Source organism: Podarcis raffonei, chromosome 6, assembly GCF_027172205.1.
Source record: "Podarcis raffonei isolate rPodRaf1 chromosome 6, rPodRaf1.pri, whole genome shotgun sequence".
NCBI classification, from domain to species: domain Eukaryota; kingdom Metazoa; phylum Chordata; class Lepidosauria; order Squamata; family Lacertidae; genus Podarcis; species Podarcis raffonei.
In genome coordinates, this window is record NC_070607.1 from 97,284,702 (window position 1) to 97,304,351 (window position 19,650).

The 19,650-nt window shown below is 48.8% G+C and overlaps 1 protein-coding gene across 9 annotated transcripts in view; it reads right to left on the minus strand.

The window, feature by feature from the left end:
- NOL4L (nucleolar protein 4 like) overlaps positions 1 to 19,650 on the minus strand; it is a 130,467-nt gene that overhangs the window by 15,481 nt on the left and 95,336 nt on the right. For 8 of the 9 annotated variants that reach the window (XM_053394709.1, XM_053394707.1, XM_053394706.1 and 5 more), the window contains one exon: positions 17,655 to 17,796. In XM_053394709.1, the coding sequence (XP_053250684.1) occupies positions 17,655 to 17,796 (142 nt within the window). Of the gene's footprint in view, positions 1 to 17,654; positions 17,797 to 18,235; positions 18,782 to 19,650 lie in introns of those variants that run through there. The other variant, XM_053394714.1, reaches the window with a different exon arrangement.

The window sequence follows — 19,650 nt, forward strand, 5'->3', positions numbered from 1 at the left end:
GCTGGCTGGGGGAGAAGAGCAGAGGAGCTTTTCTAGATTAATGATAATGAACTGAAAGATCCCTGTGCAGGATCCTGCCCCCTGCCCCATACACCAGCCTCTTTACTCCATCCATACACTGCTGTTATTTCTGTATCACTAGTAATGCATATGGATGATTCGTTTATATAGGGTTATATGCAGAGCAACAGGGACGCGGGTGGCGCTGTGGGTAAAACCTCAGCGCCTAGGACTTGCCGATCGCATGGTCGGCGGTTCGAATCCCCGCGGCGGGGTACGCTCCCGTCGTTCGGTCCCAGCGCCTGCCAACCTAGCAGTTCGAAAGCACCCCTGGGTGCAAGTAGATAAATAGGGACCACTTACTAGCGTGAAGGTAAATGGCGTTCCGTGTGCTGCGCTGGCTCGCCAGATGCAGCTTGTCACGCTGGCCACGTGACCCGGAAGTGTCTGCGGACAGCGCTGGCTCCCGGCCTATAGAGTGAGATGAGCGCACAACCCCGGAGTCTGGCAAGACTGGCCCGTACGGGCAGGGGTACCTTTACCTTTTTTTTTTTATGCAGAGCAACAAGCAAAAGACAAGGCCCTGCCTTGGGGAGCGTACAATCTAAACCTATACTTTGAAGTGGGGGTTGAGGGTGAGAGAGACAGAGAGAAAGAGGGGGAAGGAAACAGATACTAAGGGGTAAATGAGATCCACAGTCCTCCCACTAGCCCCCAAAACATTTAATGAAGTTTTCACATTTATTACTGTGGCAGGTGTGAAAAAGGCAAATTGCATGTTGGGGATGATTAGGAAAAGGATTGAAGATGGACCTGTCAGGATTATAGCACTGTTATGCAAATCTGTGGTGAGACCACACTTGGAATATCCCATACAGTAATGGCTGCCTCACCTCAAAAAGGATGTAGCAGAGCTGGAAAAGGGCAAGCGACGGGGTCAAGGGACGGAAGCAGCTCTCTTGGGGGAAATGGTTGCGACATTCGAGGCTTTGTAGTTTAGAAGAAAGGCGAGCAAAGTCTGATAGAAGTGTGTAAGAATATGAATGGTGTAGGTAAAGAGACATTTCTCCCCCCATCCCCAAAAGCACTAGAACCTAAGGGGGGCATCCAAAGAAGGTAAATGTTGAAAGATGCTGGGCGGACAAAACAAAGTGCTTCACGCGGCACACAGCTGAACTATGGAACTCACTCCCACAAGATGTGATGGGGGCCACCAACTTGGATGGCTTTAAAAGGCAGTTAGTCAAATTCACAGAAGATAAGGCTTCCAATGGCTACTGGCCACAACTGGGGTATTTTACCGACACCATCAGAGGCAGCACTCCCCTGAACGCTAGTTGCTGGGAATCACAAGTTGTGGGAGTGCTGCTGCACTAAGGCCTTGCATATGGGCTCTCCATTGGCATCTGGTAAGGACTGGAGTAGATGGGCTAGTGGCCAAATCCAGTGGGACCCCTCTTATGTTCCAAGCCAGAATCTGGGCTTTCTCATCTGAAACTGTGCAGGTTTAAAATGCAACGTTTCAATATGCGCACCCAAGCACACGTCACTCCCGCCCACCAGGTCAAGCGAACCTAAATAACTTACCCCAAATAAGGAATGTTTGCTAATTGGCATAAGTTATTCATCTTCAAGAATTAGGCACTGAGTCCTTCTCCAACCATGGTGAACACAAAGAACTCTAAAGACTGCCTTAATTATTCTGGATTGCTGGGGTCTGAACTGCCCCCATCTCCCTCACATATCCAGCCTCAGAACTGAAAAGGGTCCCATATCCTGTGCAAATCCCATTAACCAATCATACTGGGTCGCTTCCTATGTTCAACTGCAGCAACTACAAAGGGCCGAGATTATAAGGAGGGTCTGTCTGCTGGATCAGGCCAAGGTGTGTCCCACCAAAACCAGCTTCCTGTTCCAAACAGCTGCTAGCCAGATGCCTCTGGAAAGCTCATCAGCAGAGCATGATCAGCCTTCCCATGCTGTATGCCCCCAGTATCCAGCAGTCAAATAGAGGAGGAGTGCCTCAAAATATTGGCTGCCAAGCCTGGGAGCTCTCAATAGAGCGATCCTGAGAGAATCTGACTAATACTTTTTAAGAGCCGCCAATGCTAACAGCCATCGCTTCACCACGTGGCATTTTACTCCATGAATTAAATTTGTGTCGCGTCAGTCTGCTCTGAACTGCAAGAGGTCCCAAGTACTTGTATTAAAGTGGGAGCATCTAGTGGCCTTTTATAAAGAGGAGACATAGCATGGTGGGGGAGGGGCATTTTAAACCAGAGTGGCAGTCCAGATCCCCACCCCCACCACTGTAAAGCCCCTCCTCGTGCAAGCATTTTGGCCCAGCAAGGGGTGGGAGTGGCAACTGGGAGGAGGGAAGGTCAAGGGCAGAATCCTCTCCCCCACCCGCAAGTGGCTTTTTCTTTCATTCAGAAGCAACCACTGGGACTCCCATGACATGCATCCTCTTGGAACATGTGCTCAGGCCAGACTCCTTGTCCTTCCCTTAGGTCTCCTCCAGCATTAATCCCTACCAAGCCCAAATCACAGGGCCCCGTACAACAGCTACGACTCCTCAGAAGCAACAGGGAGGGCAGCCCTAACCTTGTGAAGAATACAGAGAATACAAAGATTAGACGGACTATGAAAGAATTTAAGGAACGGAAGTGACTGAAGAACAGATGTAAAGGTGAATTAGATATTTATATATCGTAATGTTTGAAGTATTAATTTGGAATAATCAATTACAAAAAGTATTTTTTCTCTTCATTCTTTTTCTTGTTTCTTTCTTTTATCTTTCATTTTTCTTCTTTTCTAGTCTGCATTTTGGAAAATTGTGTAGATAAATGTTTTATGTATGGTTATGTATTGTTTTTATTTCTTTATTTCTTTTCATTTTTTTTGGTAACATTTAATAAACTTTAATAAAAATATTAAAATTACAGTGAGGGCAACCCTGATTTTCCACAGACTCAGCGACTGGCATCTCCAGTGGACCTCCCACAGTCTGCATGCAGCCACCTGGCTCAGCTGTTCACCTGCACTGACAAGTGGGGAGGGGAATTAATCCCCCCTCCCTTAGTATTCCACCTCTTTGGCCCCCTTTTCTGGTGCAGTATGAATTCTCCCCATCACTGCTTGCCAGACAAAGACTGGAAACTGGCTTATCAACTGTCTACATGATGGAGTTACCACTGTTCACCCACACCTGCGCAGAGGAAGGGAGGGAGGGCAACAGGTGATGTGATCCTGGGCAAAGAACAGCACAGGAGTGTGGGGAAGAGGAATCGAAGCCAGACTCAGGATGGGCTAAGGAGCACCACAAGCCTACAAGGAAGAAGCAACAAGCCTGTTCCACATGTGGTCAGGAGCGGAATGGCACCATGCTGGCCATCTGCACTGACAACCGTAAGAGCAACCCACAGCTCTGTGGGCTGTACACCCATGTGCAAAAATCCAACTTTGGGGTGCTGCTAAAACCACAGACAGGCCAGGTCTTCCTTTCAGTTTCGCCACAGGCTCCAAGCCCTGACAGGCTGCTGCCACTTGGGGAATGAATGCATCTTCTAAGGGACAGCGATTTGGCGAGTGGGGAAGAGACAGACAGAAGGACAGGAGAAGAGAGACCACCCTTGTGCTGGGAGTGCTGCCTTTAACACCAGAGACACCTGCACAGCCTTAACGCAGGATGAGGGGTCTGGAAACCAAGCCTTATGAGGAACGGTTGAGGGAATTGGGCATTAGCCTGGAAAAGAGGAGACCGAGCGGCGATATGACACTCATCGTCAAATATCTCAAGGGTTGGCACTTGGAGGATGTCACGTAGAGGCTAAGACCTGAACCAATGGCTTCAAGTGTAAAGAAAGGAGATTCAAACTAAGTGTCAGGAAGAGCTGTCCAACAGTGGAACGGACTCCCACTAGAAGTGGTGGACTCTCCTTGCTTGGAGGTTTTTAAGCAGACGTTGGGTGGCCATCTGTCATGTCTGATGTAGTTGAGATTCCTGAATTGCAGGCTGTTAGACTAGATGACCCTTGGGGTCCCTTTGAACTCAACAATTCTATGATTCAAGCCCATGGCTCATGTCAGCTATAAAAATCCAACCTGACTTAATGCGGGGCGGGGGGGGGGAGGCAGCTAGTGCTGCCCCCCCCCACTGCAGTCTTGTTGCCCTGTCTCTGCAAGGCAGAAAATGTCAAGGGGACAGAGCAAAATGGCTCTTGGGGCAGAGGGCAGAAGGACACCAGCCGCTTGTTTTGCAGACTAATTTGGGAGCGGGTTTTGCCTTTGGAGGAGGAGGCAGCTGGCTTATCCTCGTTGCTGCAGTGCAGGATTTGCAGAGATCAGTAGGGATGGATTGGGGTGTGTGTGACATGATCTCCAGCACCTGCTCCCTGACAGCCAGGGCAGTGGGGAAGTGGCCCACTTTAGGGGTCTTGCTTGAATGAAAGGGTGTGGGGTGGGCGGATGAGGAGGGAAGCACACGGCCATCTAAAGCGGAAAGTGGAATTATCTATGTGGGTGTGGGGCAAGTCGTTCCTCCTCCTACCCCATCACCAGCAGGGAGACAAAAACCTCTTTTGACTCTGAGGAACAATGAGCTTATACAAGCGCCAGCAGCCCACAGAAAAATCCTATGGCAGGACAATGGGCCCTCCCTCGGAGGCAGCCCCACCAATCACCACCCAAGGATCTCAAGGGCTCCCAGAATAATCCACCAACCAGCATTCAGGCTTCTGAAGTGGGGGGTTCTTCCTGAATATATCTCCTCCCCCACCCCAGGCACCCCTGGAGGACCCTGGGCTTGGCACTGTCTGGGAAGGCAGGCAGGCAGGCAGGCAACCCTGGTGGCGGAGGAGTCTCCCTTAGCCGCTCAAGAATCCCTGGGAGCTGCTCTGTCAACCTCCTGGAGAAAACAGAAGCCTCGGTTTCCATGGAGAGAAACGTCCTTCCCTCCGCATGGTTTTGAACTTGGGTCTGGCTAGAAACCAGACCGTCAGGAGCTTCCAAAGCATCCCACAGGCATTTCGCTGTAACAACAGCCAGTGAGACGTAAAGGGCCATCAATTATTCACTGACAAGAGGGGGGAGAGCAGGGAGGAGGGCAGGTGGAAACGAAAGCAGGCTGAGGACAGATTTGGGCAGTGGTGTAGCAGCGTTTGCCGGCACCCGGGGCGCATGCAGACACACCAAACAGGAGCAGGGCACAGAGGGTGAATGGAGCCCACCTCGCCAGCCCTTGCCACCAGAGCCAAACAGGGCTGCACTGCACTGCCTGCCCACCTGTGCAGGGGGGAGTCTGGCCGGCCAACACAGCCCTTGGTAGGCAAATCCCCCCCCAATGCCTGCTGGGATGAGAACTGGGCCAGGCCACACTGGGGTTCCCCGTTCTCGCCTCTCTCCCTCTGCGCCCACTCACTGTCTGAGCAAGGAGCAAGTGAGCAGCCATTCCGCAAGGAGTCGGAGACACAGCAGCGAGGCCAGGCTCTGCGGCCCAGAGACCCCCGGCAGCAGGCAGGGCGGGGATCCCTGTGTGGGAGCACTTGGCTCACGCCCCCCAAAACTGTGCGCCCAAGGCCACTGCCCCCCTGCCCCCACCACACTACATCTCTGGATTTGGACCCTGAGCATAGTCAAAGCCAAGTCGGGGGTCACTAGCTTTAAATCAGAAGCACAGAGGGGACACCCGCCCCCTACAAATGCCTGCTCTGACTAAAGCGTTAAACAGCTCAGGACCACAATACCTCAAGGACCAGCTTGTTAAGTCCAGAGTTGCAACATTTGTAGCCAAAACATCAATTTGGCCTTGTAACTTGCCCAAGAGAAGAAACACTCTGTCCAATTTAGCTTGAATTTTTCCTCCTTCAGCCATTCTTGTAATGTCCCAAAATCCCCTCTAGAGGGATTTTGGTTACTTTATCTTCCTTCCAGTTCAAATCCAAAAATCAAGTTAGTTTGTATCAGTTCTTCCTTGTTTTCAACAAAATATAACCAAATTGTAGCAAATATATCCAGCAGAGATAGCAGAAACAAAGTTCTCTTTTTCCTTTTTGACAGCTAATTTGACAGCTGTCAAACTCTTCTATATCTCCTCAACAGGCTCTCTCGCGGATCACTCCCGGGTCCGGGGGGTGGCACTTCAGCTCTCAAAATTAGCTCTTATCCTCCAGTGAAATTACTTGTACTGCCAAATCGTGAAATTAATGTCTTTTACCCAATAAAGAAGAAGAAATTCTCTCGACCTTAGTTAGCTAGTCCTTGCTTTAGATTATTTATAAGACGGGGAGACGGACTTTCTGTTTGCACCTTCCCCGATCGTGCCTAATTAAAAAAAATTTTTTTCTTTACAAATCCAATTTCCGTATTACTCACGGGTTGTTGCTTTTAGAGTCCAATTGTTCACAAGAAGAAGTCAGCGCTCTCCGACCATGGCATGCGGCTTCACTCCGCAGGAGAAGCAGTCGACTCTCAGCACCGCGCCGCTCACCCCGTCCCCCGTTCCGAAGCCTTTAAAAAGGCTCCTTCGCGGGTCGGGGGGGCGCAAATGGTGCCCGCCGAGTCACCAAGTTCACAGGCTTCAGCGCTTGTGATTTCTGAGGGTCCCCGCGTCGCCGCAGCGGCAAGACCCGGATCCTGCGGAGCCAATTCCCTCCGGAGCTCGGAGGGAATCCGCCATTAGCCGATGGCGCTAACCCGGAAGTCCTTATCTTTATGTTGTGAACCATCCTGAGATCTATGGATGGAGGGAAGGAGGAGGAGGAGGAGGAGGAGGAGAAGGAGGAGGAGGAGGAGGAAGAGGAGGAGGCGATCTCAGCTCTTTCTTCCTGTGAATGTCTAAGCCAGTCTCCTGCAACCTGGTGCCCTTGGGACGCTTTGCAGTACCAAAAGCAAAACAGTGAGCTTCTAGCTATTCCCCCAATATGACCGCAGCTGAGTCTGGGTGGGGAGAACGAAAGGACAAAGAAGCACTGTCCTGGGAGCTGCCCTCTGCGTATGAAAAAAGGTGTCTCCTTGTACCGGCCGACTCCCAGCGCTTCCCTTCTTCTCTTGCTGCCCCCGCTGGACCCACCAAGGCTGAGTGGCAGGTGCGGGGACCAGTGGAAGAAGCACTTTCTCATTTGCCTAAGGCACCCAGCGCCCTGATGCAAGAACACCAGTCCCAGTAGGGCTCCTGCATAGCATGGCTCCCCCAAACATATATACAGTCTACCCCGTACTGGAGCTTGAGTATAATAATTCTTTAAGATGGGAGGTACTGAAACCCAACCTAACTTGGAAAGCCCATCCATTTGACCTGGAATCTCATCCCCCTGATTTCAGAGATGCCAATGCATTTCAGTTGTTTCACTATGTGGTGAAGAAGTAAGCTCTGCACATGCCCAAGCACACTCTCACCCATCTTCTTACTTTCCGCATTCCAAGGCTGATACCTGCCCTGGAGGAAGCTTGAGGGTCGAACCGAAGCTCAAGTATCTTCCATGTAGAAACAGAGCAGAGACTCCTGTGGATTGTGACCAACAAACCCTTGTGGGGGGCAGGTGGGGTCTATATTCTGTATGGGACCCTGCACACTATTGCTGCAACTTAATTAGGCTGAAGACAATTCCCCCCCATTGTTGCCCCCCACCCACCCACACACAGCGAGGAAGGTCTTGTAGACTTTCCAAAACAGCTTCACTTGGAGATGGGGAAAGTGGGGTAAAATAAATGACCAGGCACATCACAAACAATTATGGCTCCTTCCTATCACTTTCAGCTCTCATAAGAACTATTACCTGTATCCAACCTATGTTAAGTCAAAGGACTTAAATTATTTTTCATTCAGCGACAGCACTCAGCGTGATCTCTGCGCCATTCATTCCCTCTTCATCCTCATCTGTGACCCCCCCAAAATTGCAATCCATTGTGTAATTTACTTTGCTTCCATCCATCAGGAAACTTTCCGAGTAAATGTGCTCCATTTACATCATTTATGCTGAATTTAGAATCACCTGAGCGCTGAATATGCATGTTGCCTGCTTCTTGTATTAAGAGTAAGTTTCCCACCACAATTATCAGGAGCAGAGGGGAGGTCTTGACTCAGCCCAAGAGGAACAGCAACTGCTGCTTCTCCAGAGATAGCAGGAAGTGGTGCGGGAGGCCCCCTCCCAGCCCCAGCCCCTTCCAGGCCTTGGGAGGTTCAACTTTGCCTTTTCATTTGTTGGGGGGGGGGATTGAACACTCATGCTCTCTGGGGAAAGACAGACCTGCAACTGCAGCATGGAACTGTGCAGATGGTATTTCAGGACCTCAAAGAATTTCAGTCTGGGACTCGCTGGGATGAATCCATGTTTGGATACCCAACACTGGCATCTACAGTAGTTAAAGAACCCGGCCATTTATGTGGCGCTTCCTTCCCCTAGATCAGTCATTGTTCCTGCCCCCTACCCACCACCACAGACCACCTTTGGGGGCAACGGATCGTCCCCACTGTTTGTCCCCAAAGAACCTGCCTTAAGAGGTATTACGCCGTTTCTGTTGCTCTTTTGTGCATTTTTACATTCCCTTAATTTTTCTTCCCCGAAAAAGTTTGTCCTTTTTTACTTTTTAAGTAAAAACCCCTCAAGTGTCATTTGCCACTCTGCACATGCACCAAGTGTTGCATGCAACACTTGACATGAAATGGTCAAAGTTAAGCAGCAGTATGAAATGCCACAGGTTGGGGGGGTGCAGTTTAAGAGGAGGAGGAACGAGACGGTGTGCTGGGCCAGGAAACAGCAAGTCAACTGACAGGAGGCAGGAGGTACTCCAGAGCATCCTTCTTGGAGAGAGATGGCTTTGGCACAATTACCCATGCCCTCGCAACAGTCAGGCTAGATCAACACCAGGGCTTTTTTTCAGCTGGGACTCCCTGGAACTCAGTTCCGGCACTGGAGAGCCAGTGTGGTGTGGTGGTTAAGAGCGGTGGACTTGTAATCTGGTGAACCGGGTTCGCTTCCCTGCTCCTCCACATGCAGCTGCTGGGTGACCTTGGGCCAGTCACACTTCTCTGAAGTCTCTCAGCCCCACTCACCTCACAAAGTGTTTGTTGTGGGGGAGGAAGGGAAAGGAGATTGTGAGCCGCTTTGAGACTCCTTCGGGTAGTGATAAAGCGGGATATCAAATCCAAACGTTTCTCCTTCTTAGGTGGATGCCATTGCCATTATAAGAGAACCAGGGAGGTGTTCATGGTAGTTCCGGCACCTCTCTTTCAAGAAAAAAAATGTGCTGATCAATACTGTATATGGGTGGTGCTCTTCAAAGCATCTGTAAACCACAACTGGTACAAAATACAGCAACTAGGTTGCCAGGCTGGGCTCGACTCTTGCGAATATATCATACCATGCTGAAAGATCTCAACTGGACACCAGCTATTTTGCATGCTCAACTGAAGGCACTAGACTTCAGCTTTCAAGCCCCAAGAGCCATGGGACCAGGATATGTGAATGTCAGCGCTGCCCAAGGTCCCAGCTCACACAAGACCAACGCTGCTTCTTCCTCAAGTAAAAAAGTCTTTATTGAAGTTCAGTTTCATTTCCAGACGCGCAGCGCGCAACGCTACGTCTATACCTTAGACCATCGAAGTTCCATCTGAATCTCCTCCCCCCTGACACCAGTTTAAGATTCTAGCCTTACTCCACCTCTTCCTCTGTTCCTTCCTTCTCTGGGCCCCCCTGCTAGTCGGAGTCTCAGCCCTCCTAGACTCCTCTGACGCTGAGTCCCCTGACTCTTCCCCCTCCCTCCTTCGGGCTTTAGGACCTGGCTCCCAATCCGGGTTTTCTGCTGTCCCGCGCTCCTCCACATTTGAACTTGGCGCGCGCGCGCAGCCTCCCACTTTCCTTCTGACCGTTACACTTGTGTCACTGCTCCCTCTTTCGGGGAGGCTAGCTGGACCTGGCCTTCCCTCCGTTTCCCCACTTCCCGATGGGGGCGTGGTTACCCCTGACTCATCTTCTCTCCCCGCTGGAGGAGAAGCTGGTCCTGACTCATGTGACTCTTCCCCCCCACTGTGCTCTGGTGGGGGAACTGGTCCTGATCCTCCGCTGCTCCCTTGGGAGTCCCCTCTGGTCCCTTGTTTATGGAGCGTCCCCCCTGGGACCCCCCTCGCCCTTACCATAGGCGCCCCCTTCTGGGAATCTTCTGATTCGCTGGAGAAGCTCATGGAATCTCTCGGGTCACTGTCATATTCCCCTACGCTCCCCTCTGATTCCTCTCCTCCGCTCTCTATTTGCTCTCTCCCCTGCTCTTCTGCTCCTGAGCCTCTGACAGTGAAGGACCCTCCAAACGCATTTGCTTGTCAGCTAAGATCTTCAGAAGCTCCTCCATCTTCAGAGATTGCCTAAGGGAGAGGAGCTGTTTCCATGGTGACACCTTTTAGGGGTCAGGTGAAGTCCATTCTGCTCACCTAGGCTTCCAAAAGTCCAACAGGCTTTTATGCTAAGTGGCCTCTCCTTTTTTAATAAGCTGGCTTCTATTTTATGTGTTTTTAATTACTGTCTACAAATAACGAATCTGATAGTTGATTCGTTATTGGCTTGTTGTTTTTTACTGATTTTAACACTTTGTTGCTTTTATTGTTATTGTACTATTTTTGTCAGCTACCTTGAAACTTCTGTAAACAGCAGGATATAAATTCTTTAAAACTAGGGTGCTACCCAGGGCAAAGGGCATCACCCCAAGAACGCACCTGGCAACTGGGCACAAAAAGATCTTCATAAGAATAACCTGCAGGATCAGGCCAATGACCCATTATGTCCTGCATCCTGTGCTCACATACCAAATGCCTATGGGAAGCCTGCAAGCAGCGCATGAGTGCAACAGCACTCTGCCCACTTGTGACTTCCAGCAACTGGTATTCAGAGGCTTAACACCTCCAAAAGCGGAGTTAGGACATAGACATTGTGGCTGGTAGCCACTGATGGCTGGGTCCTCCATGAATTTGGGAGCCAGTTCCACAGCTTAGCTAAATGCTGCTCCTCAGTGCTGGTGTTCCCAAGGCTCTGTTCCTTGGCAGAGGACTTGGTGAGTGCATCATTCTCCCTTGGGAAGCAGAGGCCACAAGGACCACTGCGTGAAGTGACATTGCCTTCCAGAGGTCAGGAGTGCTGGATGCTGATCTACACACATTGTCCCAATCCTTGCATCACCTGACATGAACTCTACCTGCTCTGTTGATGACAAAGTCTTTTTCCCAATGCCTTTTAGCTAACCCTTCTGTGCCAAATCCATTAGCACTAATTGGCTCCCTTCTGCCATTCTGGAGGTTTATAAGTATCTTGCAGCAGGATGACACCCAGCCAAAGACTTCCAGGCAGAAACAGCAAAAGAGGGGTGGGGAGAGGTTTGAGCCACCTTTTGCTTGGTTTGGGTCGTCTATTGTTCTCAAAGGCTGCATAAAAACTGTGTTGTAGCCAACGTTAGCCTTACTCAAGAGTAAGACCCGCTGAAATTAAAAGGCATGACTATCTAAGGCCCATCACTGGGTCAACTCTGAGCATAACTTAGTGGATACAACTCTTATGGCTGTACTGACGGGCTGCCAATACCTGTAGCTCACAGCTTTTTCTTCATTTTCTTCCTCTGGTTTTGCAAGGTACTCTGGCACTTCAAGCATGGGACCTCCACCTCTGCAGGAGCATGCCCCCTCTGGTTTCAAGGGGCCGAGGACAAAGCACAGGGGAGGGCTGTTGCCTTCGTGCCCTGCCACAATTAGAAGGATGCCCTACTAGATCTAATCCACCCTAGATCTAATCATAGAATCATAGAATCATAGAGTTGGAAGAGACCACAAGGGCCATCGAGTCCAACCCCCTGCCAAGCAGGAAACACCATCAGAGCACTCCTGACATATGGTTGTCAAGCCTTTGCTTAAAGACCTCCAAAGAAGGAGACTGCACCACACTCCTTGGCAGCAAATTCCACTGTCAAACAGCTCTTACTGTCAGGAAGTTCTTCCTAATGTTTAGGTGGAATCTTCTTTCTTGTAGTTTGGATCCATTGCTCCGTGTCCGCTTCTCTGGAGCAGCAGAAAACAACCTTTCTCCCTCCTCTATGTGACATCCTTTTATATATTTGAACATGGCTATCATATCACCCCTTAACCTCCTCTTCTCCAGCTAAACATGCCCAGCTCCCTTAGCCGTTCCTCATAAGGCATCGTTTCCAGGCCTTTGACCATTTTGGTTGCCCTCCTCTGGACACGTTCCAGTTTGTCAGTGTCCTTCTTGAACTGTGGTGCCCAGAACTGGACACAGTACTCCAGGTGAGGTCTGACCAGAGCAGAATACAGTGGCACTATTACTTCCCTTGATCTAGACGCTATACTCCTATTGATGCAGCCCAGAATTGCATTGGCTTTTTTAGCTGCCGCTCTCTCTTAGGAGCTAACTCTTTTTTAGCTAACTCTCTCTTAGGAGAAAAACAGGGGTGCTATGTGTTTCAAGGGCAGTGATGGCAACAGCCCTTCAGAACATTTTGAAGCCATTTCCCTGCAATTTGAGTTCCCTGCAATTAACTACTGATGTTTATTTCTCCTAAGACAGGAGTGGAGTGTGTTCTGTTGTGGGCAATCTTGGTCGGGGGTCGCACATATCTGTGGAGCAGGGTCAGAGGCAAAAGTGGGCAGGGCAATGGGAGTGAGTTCGTACACCTATGCAAAAGTCCAATGTTGCTCCCTCTCTCCATCCATCCATGCAGAAAGGGGCCTCAACGCAGTTCAGAGCCACATTCCAACCAGACAAAAGCAATGGAGGATGCAGAGCATCCTGTGGCCTTCGGAGAGTCAAGAGGACAGACACTCGTGGGCCACATTTTGCTCCTGAGACTGAGGTTCTATGCCACTGTTCTAAGATTTTGATCCTGCTTACTAATTCTCATTGGACTTTCAAAGTAGCTCACATTTGGCATTGTCGGCCAAGGGGTGTTAAAGACAGATATAACTTTTTTTATGTATGCTACAACAGCAGCTAGAATACTCATTGCGAAGTACTGGAAGACACAGGATCTACCCACACTGGAAGAATGGCAGATGAAGGTGATGGACTATATGGGCTTGGCAGAAATGACGAGCAGAATCCGAAACCAGGGAAGAGAAGCGGCGGAAGAAGAATGGAAAAAGTTTAAGGACTATTTAAAGAAATACTATAAAATTAATGACAGTTAGAATGATGTTGGACTAAAGTAAATGGTTACTATTAGTAATGGTTAAGACAAGGAGAATAAGGATGATTAGCTTAAATTTACAGTAAAATAAGGGAAGATTTGCTGAGCAATTGATTAGAATTTGGAATACAGAAATGGGAGGCATGAGGAAGTCGAAGAAGAAAGGTTTAAGAAATTAGGACATGAAATGGTACTTGTTTCTTGTTCTGTTTTTGTTTTTTGTTTGTTTATGTATGTTTTGTTTGTATGAATATCAAAATTGTTTAATAAAAATATTATAAAAAAAAAACAAAGTAGCTCACATTAATTCTATATTTCATTATAATTGCCACCAATAAAATCCAAAGCTGTTTTAATTCCCAATACGTTTTACTGTACAAACTTTTCTTGCACTCCTTGACACCTAACCATTGACTTACTTCTAGTAGGTTTACCCACACAACCCCCTGAGAATGAGAGATGTTGCTACTGTGCCCCTCTGGCAGATAGAGAACTGAGGCAGATCCTTGAGCTCATACAATCCCACATGATAGCGGAAGTGAGGCTCAAGCTCTACTCCCCCAGTACCAACACCAATTCTCCATCTACCAGCCCAGCCAACAAGCACCAAGAATGGATTGTGGTTGCAAACCAAGGTAACACTGTATTTGTTTCTGCTGGGCCTGCCAAATCTTTTACCCACTTGCTTTTTTGCCACTGCAAAGTGAGGTTCTCCTGATACATCTCAGTTAAGAGAGCAAGCCTAACTGCAGCTGGGGAGTGCATGCTAGCAAGGATGGAAAGTATGTGTGGGGTGGTGGAAAGTCTCAACTAGTTACTGCTGCAGCTCTAGGCTGGTGCAGAAAGGCCCAGATCCAGCAGAGAAAGCTTCCAAAGAACTGAGTGGGAAGGGTGGCACTAAGCAGCAGGGACACTCTGAGTGTCATTCAACCAAAGAGCACCAAAAAAGGAAAGCACTAGCCTTCCTCTCCAGCTCCCATCAGCTGTACTGTGCAGTCTGAAGCCCAGCCCAGCTGTGGAGGATGGTTCCTGCATCCTCCTCACCTCCAGGCTGGAGAGGAGAGACACCTTCACCAAAGGGCAATGGGATGCTTGCCATGGTGGCAGGCAGATTTCTGACTCACTGGATCAATTATCTTTGTTCTGAGCCAGGACCCACTGAGCCCAGTAAGCCTCCAGATTTTGTTGCTACTTGTGGCTACACAAACGGGAGAGGCTGTCAAGCACCCTACTGTTGGGTAGGGTTGTTCACAAACTGTGCAGGCTTATCCTGACAGCGCCCAGCGGCTTGTTAGTTAGTTAGTTTGATCAGTTTCCAAACAACAGCAATTCTCTGGATGACGCCCCCAAAAGAAGCAAATTCTCCTCGAAAGTTTCCCAAGGTATTATGAGACCTTAAGGACCCCTACCAGCCTTTCGTCAAAGGTGGAGACTTTGCAACAAGCTCTCCGTGTGCATAGAGGCAGAAAGGAACAAGGCCCCAATGCCCTGCTCCCATGGGCCCTGCTAGGGAGTGTGCTAGGACAATGGCCCTTTCTTGCTTTAAACATAGGGAGGTTTTTCTTCCTACCCCACCCCTGTCTCAGAGCAGCACAAGGCAGCTCTGGGTGCTCTCTGGGACCAGGCAATTCCTGTCGGGCTCCTCCAGCTGCCTCTGTGCAGAGGCCTCTGGGGACAATGAAGGATTCAAGCTCTCCAAGAAACCAGAACAAGAGTCAATCCAAATGCCATGGAGATGAACTTTGACCCAAACTCCTCGACTTCCACCCCCTTATTTACTCTCAAAAGCTAACAAGTTCTGCAGAGTTAACACAACACCTCCCCTTCCCAGATAGCCTCCTCCCATGCATCCCACACAGCTCAACGTTGACCCTTCTTAATTACCTGCGCTCCCCTCCCCAGGGAGATTATCCTCCACTTCCACTCACACGCTTTCCTCCCATTCAAGCCACAACCAGCTGCAAGCCCTGCATGGCACGAGATCTCTCTACACGGCCCTCGACTTCAGCACCTATTCAAGTTAGAGGAACGTTCTGCAGCAGAGCTAGTCATGTTCAAGATCCTGCAAGTACAGTCATACCTCGGGTTACAGACGCTCCAGGTTGTGTTTTTTCGGGTTGCAGACTGCCGAAACCCGAAAGTACTGGAACGGGCTACTTCTGGGTTTCAGCGGTCATGCACGCGCAGAAGTGCTAAATCACGCTTTGGGCATGCGCAGACGCACCGAATTGCAACCTGCACATGTGCAGATGCGCCACTGCAGGTTGTAGATGCTGCGGGTTGCAAATGTGAATCCCGCACAGATCACGTTCACAACCCGAGTGTCCACTGTATTGTTCAGCCCTGACTGTTGCCAGGATGGCTGGGAAGTTACAAAGGTGGGAAAGGCAGAAGCACCCACAAGATTCCACCTGCGGGGAAAATGCCAGACATGCCTCCCACCTGGGCTTACAACAAGTTGAAGATGGAGAGGACCTCGCAGGATGGTTTCTTCTAAGACGTTTTCTTATTTAGCCAAGCAACTGAACTGACAACAGGGCAGGGGAGCAGTAGTTTTTAAGACCTTGCAACAATGAAAGAAACATCATTGTAGAATATGTTCTCTATGCTCTGAACAGAAATTTTTAAAATTCTCATATATGTTTTTTAGATCTTAAGGCTTGTTACTTATTAACCCAATCCCTACAATATGTTGAACACCATCAGATTTTTCTAGTCCTCTGCCAGGCCACTATTCTATCTAGAAGAGTTTTGCAATTTGGAACCAGATGATATTTTTTCCATGCAGCTGTCTGTTAGAAACAGCAGTCATGGGGAACTAAGGATTGAGAGGTCACTGGGATGGATGAGCCCCTTCACCTGTGTGGGTGTGTGCCTATTTGACCCAGAAAGTGTCATTGCAGTAAGTGGGACCTTTGGGAGTAGGACATTTTTGTTGGTAAAACGGTGTAGCAGAAGGATTGAATCCCCTTTCCTGCAAGCCACTCTCCCAATCTAGCTTCTACGTCTCCCTCCCTCTCTCTCTAAATCTGGCAAATATACCGCCCGTCACAAGGTGTTTCCTGTCATCCACACACTATGCACTGCACCATGGCACACAACAGACTGTTGTCTAACACCACCCTTAAAGGGAGAACTCCTTGCAGGGAGAACACCTTCTCAGTAGATCCTTAAGAGGCTTTCCAAAGGCTCGATTGCAGCATCATTCTCCCACAGGCTCATTAACCAAAAGGAACTGCTTTATACCGAGTCAGGCCATTAGTCCACCAAGCCTTTTTCTGCCAACCCTGATGGGAAGTAGCTCTCCAGGATCTTTCCTAGCTATGCTATGTGAGGTTCTGTAACTAGAGATGACAGGGACTTTGCATGCAAGTCATGTGCTCTACCCTTGAGCTATGGGTACCACTTAAATGTGGAATCACTGCATTCCACTTTCTCTCAAGAAGTGCCGGTTCCAGTCACCAGGCATAACAATCCCAGAACTGTCCACAACCACAACAGGGATGGCCATTGTGTGGGCTGGTTCTATTCTCCAGGCAAATTTGGAGGTATGGACAATCGGGGGGCGGGACACCTCTCCCACCCCCCGCTCCCCACCCCACAGTCAGCTGGATCCTGTAAGATGGCATCACTTTGGAGTAAAGGAATATGCACTTGGACAGCATGAAGTCACCAAACAGAGGAGGAGCCAAGGGTCAAATGTGCTTCCTGAATGATTCCCTGACCAGTCAAAGTCAGCAGTAATCTTTTGCTGGAGACAGCACAATGCAACAAATCCACACGTTGGTTCGTAATTTTGCTTTCTTAACAAATGAAAGAAGTTATGAACACTTTCAGGGCCTCACCTAGCTGCTATTCCAGGTTTACGCAATGACTTTAGACTATGTACATGAGGAGAAAAACAAAGTAGCCCTGAGGTGGCGGGTTAGGGTACCATTTCAGGCTGCAGGTGGGAGAAATCTTGTTTCTAATGCTCTCCCGCATATAATGTTATTTCTGCTGCATGTTGGTTTTCTACTTGCAGAGGGATTTTTAAATGTGGGGAAAGCATTAAGAAATGGCGCGCACAAACACACCCACCCCATGTTTGAATCCTGAGCTCGCACAGTCCACTCTCATCGCCACCTCATTCTATTGCACATGTGGACCAAGTTTTAATTCAGAAAGAAACAGTGGGGAGGGCACATATCACTGGGATGCCTGCCTCTCTCTCAAGGCACCGCAAGACAAGAGTTGCTGAGCTGCCACCAGAGAGAGACTGCAAGCATGGCCTCCATCACTGGCCTGGAGTTCTTTACAACCGGCACATGGCAAAGAGCATTAATTACATCAAGAGATGCATAATTAGTACTTTTGACAGGAGGATACCAAAGGGCCAAAGAGCATAATAAATTATATGCACTGTGTGTGGGGTACATTATAAAAAAAGTTTTGAAAAATACCCCTCACCCCAGATGGCATTAATGGGCACTCACCATCCTCCTGGCTGTGGATGTTCTGCGGGCTGCGCATCCCTTCCTCCTGGCTAGGACTCAAACTGGAGTTAAGATGCTGGTCAGCTGACATCCATGTGGAGTCACTCATATCAAAGTCCTCACTGCTCACCGATGTCTCATCCTAGAGAGGAGCAAGAAAGGGTTAAAAGATAAACCAAAGGGAGGGGTGAGGGTGATTCCGCCTTTCTACCAGCCCTCACCCACCCACCCTTCTCTCCCCACCCCTAAATCCTGCCCCCCCCCGACTTTCCCAGCACAGCCCATTTCCCACTGAGGCTTCCTGTTTGAAGATGTGAAGATGACGAATGACAGAGAGCCTAATTAAGGGCAATTAGGCAAGGCCTGCTTCCAGGGACAGATTGCTTTTGCCCTGCCTGACATCCAGCCTCCCCGTGGCAGAGAGCTGCCTGCACCAGCCTGGCTATACGAGCCATGCAGATGGGGCAAAGCTTGCGCATACTGGCAGGTTAGCTGCTAGAAGCAGGTAGCAGACAATGGAACGCTTGTAGGAACTTGGCATGGAAAAACAAGCTGCTGTGGTTGGAGCCTATTATACATACCAGAACCAGGAGATCCTGTATCCTGGATATTATTCATAGTCCCCTCGGCAGCATCTCCCTGCCATCGCCCCCGTCAGGGGACACAACATTCATGTCTAAGTCTTATCTTGTTTATCCTTCCAACAATCCCAGGAGGTAGATTAAGAAAGTGTGACCCTCACAAGGTCATCTGGGGAGCTTCTTGGCTATGTGAGGATTTGACCCTGGGATCTCCCACATCTGAATGCAACTATGCAACCAATACGATGCTGCTCTTTTACATTTTTCTAGTGCCATCCGGGTGCCAGGTGTTGCACAGACTATGGATGTGATGCGGTCTCTGCCTAGGTGTTTTTGAAAATATACAAGAGATGGACGTAGCTGTTTGGGACAGAACAGCAGCAAAAACAAAGAAGCTGAAGAATAAAATAGAATAAATGAAGCAAAGATGGGCAAGATGATCAAGGACCGATAGGTGAAGGAGATGCTTTTTAAGGGGAAAATTCAAAAAAGTCCTAGCCAAAGAATCAGCAGTAGTGGCATTTCAAATTTGTGCCGGGGGGAGGGGGCTTAAGGAAGACCCTCAGTAAGCAAGAAAAAACTACTTGAAGATCACAAAATCCAGTACATATTAAGAGCTTTTGCAGTATTTTTTTTGGTAAAACACACCTCAGTAATTGTAGCAAAGGCTATCAAAAGAATCATGTGACACCTTAAACACTGACAAATTTATTTTGGCAAAAACTTTCACAGACACAAGCCCACTTAGTCAGATACAAGGCTGTGAATCCACAAAAGCTTGTATCATCATATATTTACTAGTCCTTAAGTGGCCACATCATATATTTACTAGTCCTTAAGCGGCCTGGCGTGCTCTGGTCCATGGGGTCACGAAGAGTCGGACACGACTAAATGACTAAACAACAACAAGCGGCCACAAAAATCTGAATGCTTGCTACAAGAGACTAACATGAATTGCCCTCTGGAACTAACTATACCAGTGCTTAAAAACACAATACAGATACCTGACCCACCATAGCCAAATTCTAGAAGAACTTTAAATTTTTTATTTTGGATTACTGGTAGCAAAGGGTTTGGGGAGTGCCTTTATTATAAAACCTCACCTGCAAAATGAGAATACATAAGCAGCTCAAGAAAGTGAGATCCGTTTGTGGGATAAAGTACTCCTTTACTGAATATGTAAATGCATAAGGTGGCAACAGCTTGGTTCTAATCCAATACAAATCTGTTTGGCACTTTTAGGCCTGATACCGGTACATGTTTGCACTGACTCCCTCTGCCTTTCCTATCTCTGATCCTGCAGTAAGCAAGTACTATGAATATGCTTTGGTTGTGCTGAGGACATTAAGCTCTCTGGGGAAGGGAGGGTCAGTGGATGCTAGCAAGGGGAAACTGAATTTTTTTAGTTCTGAATA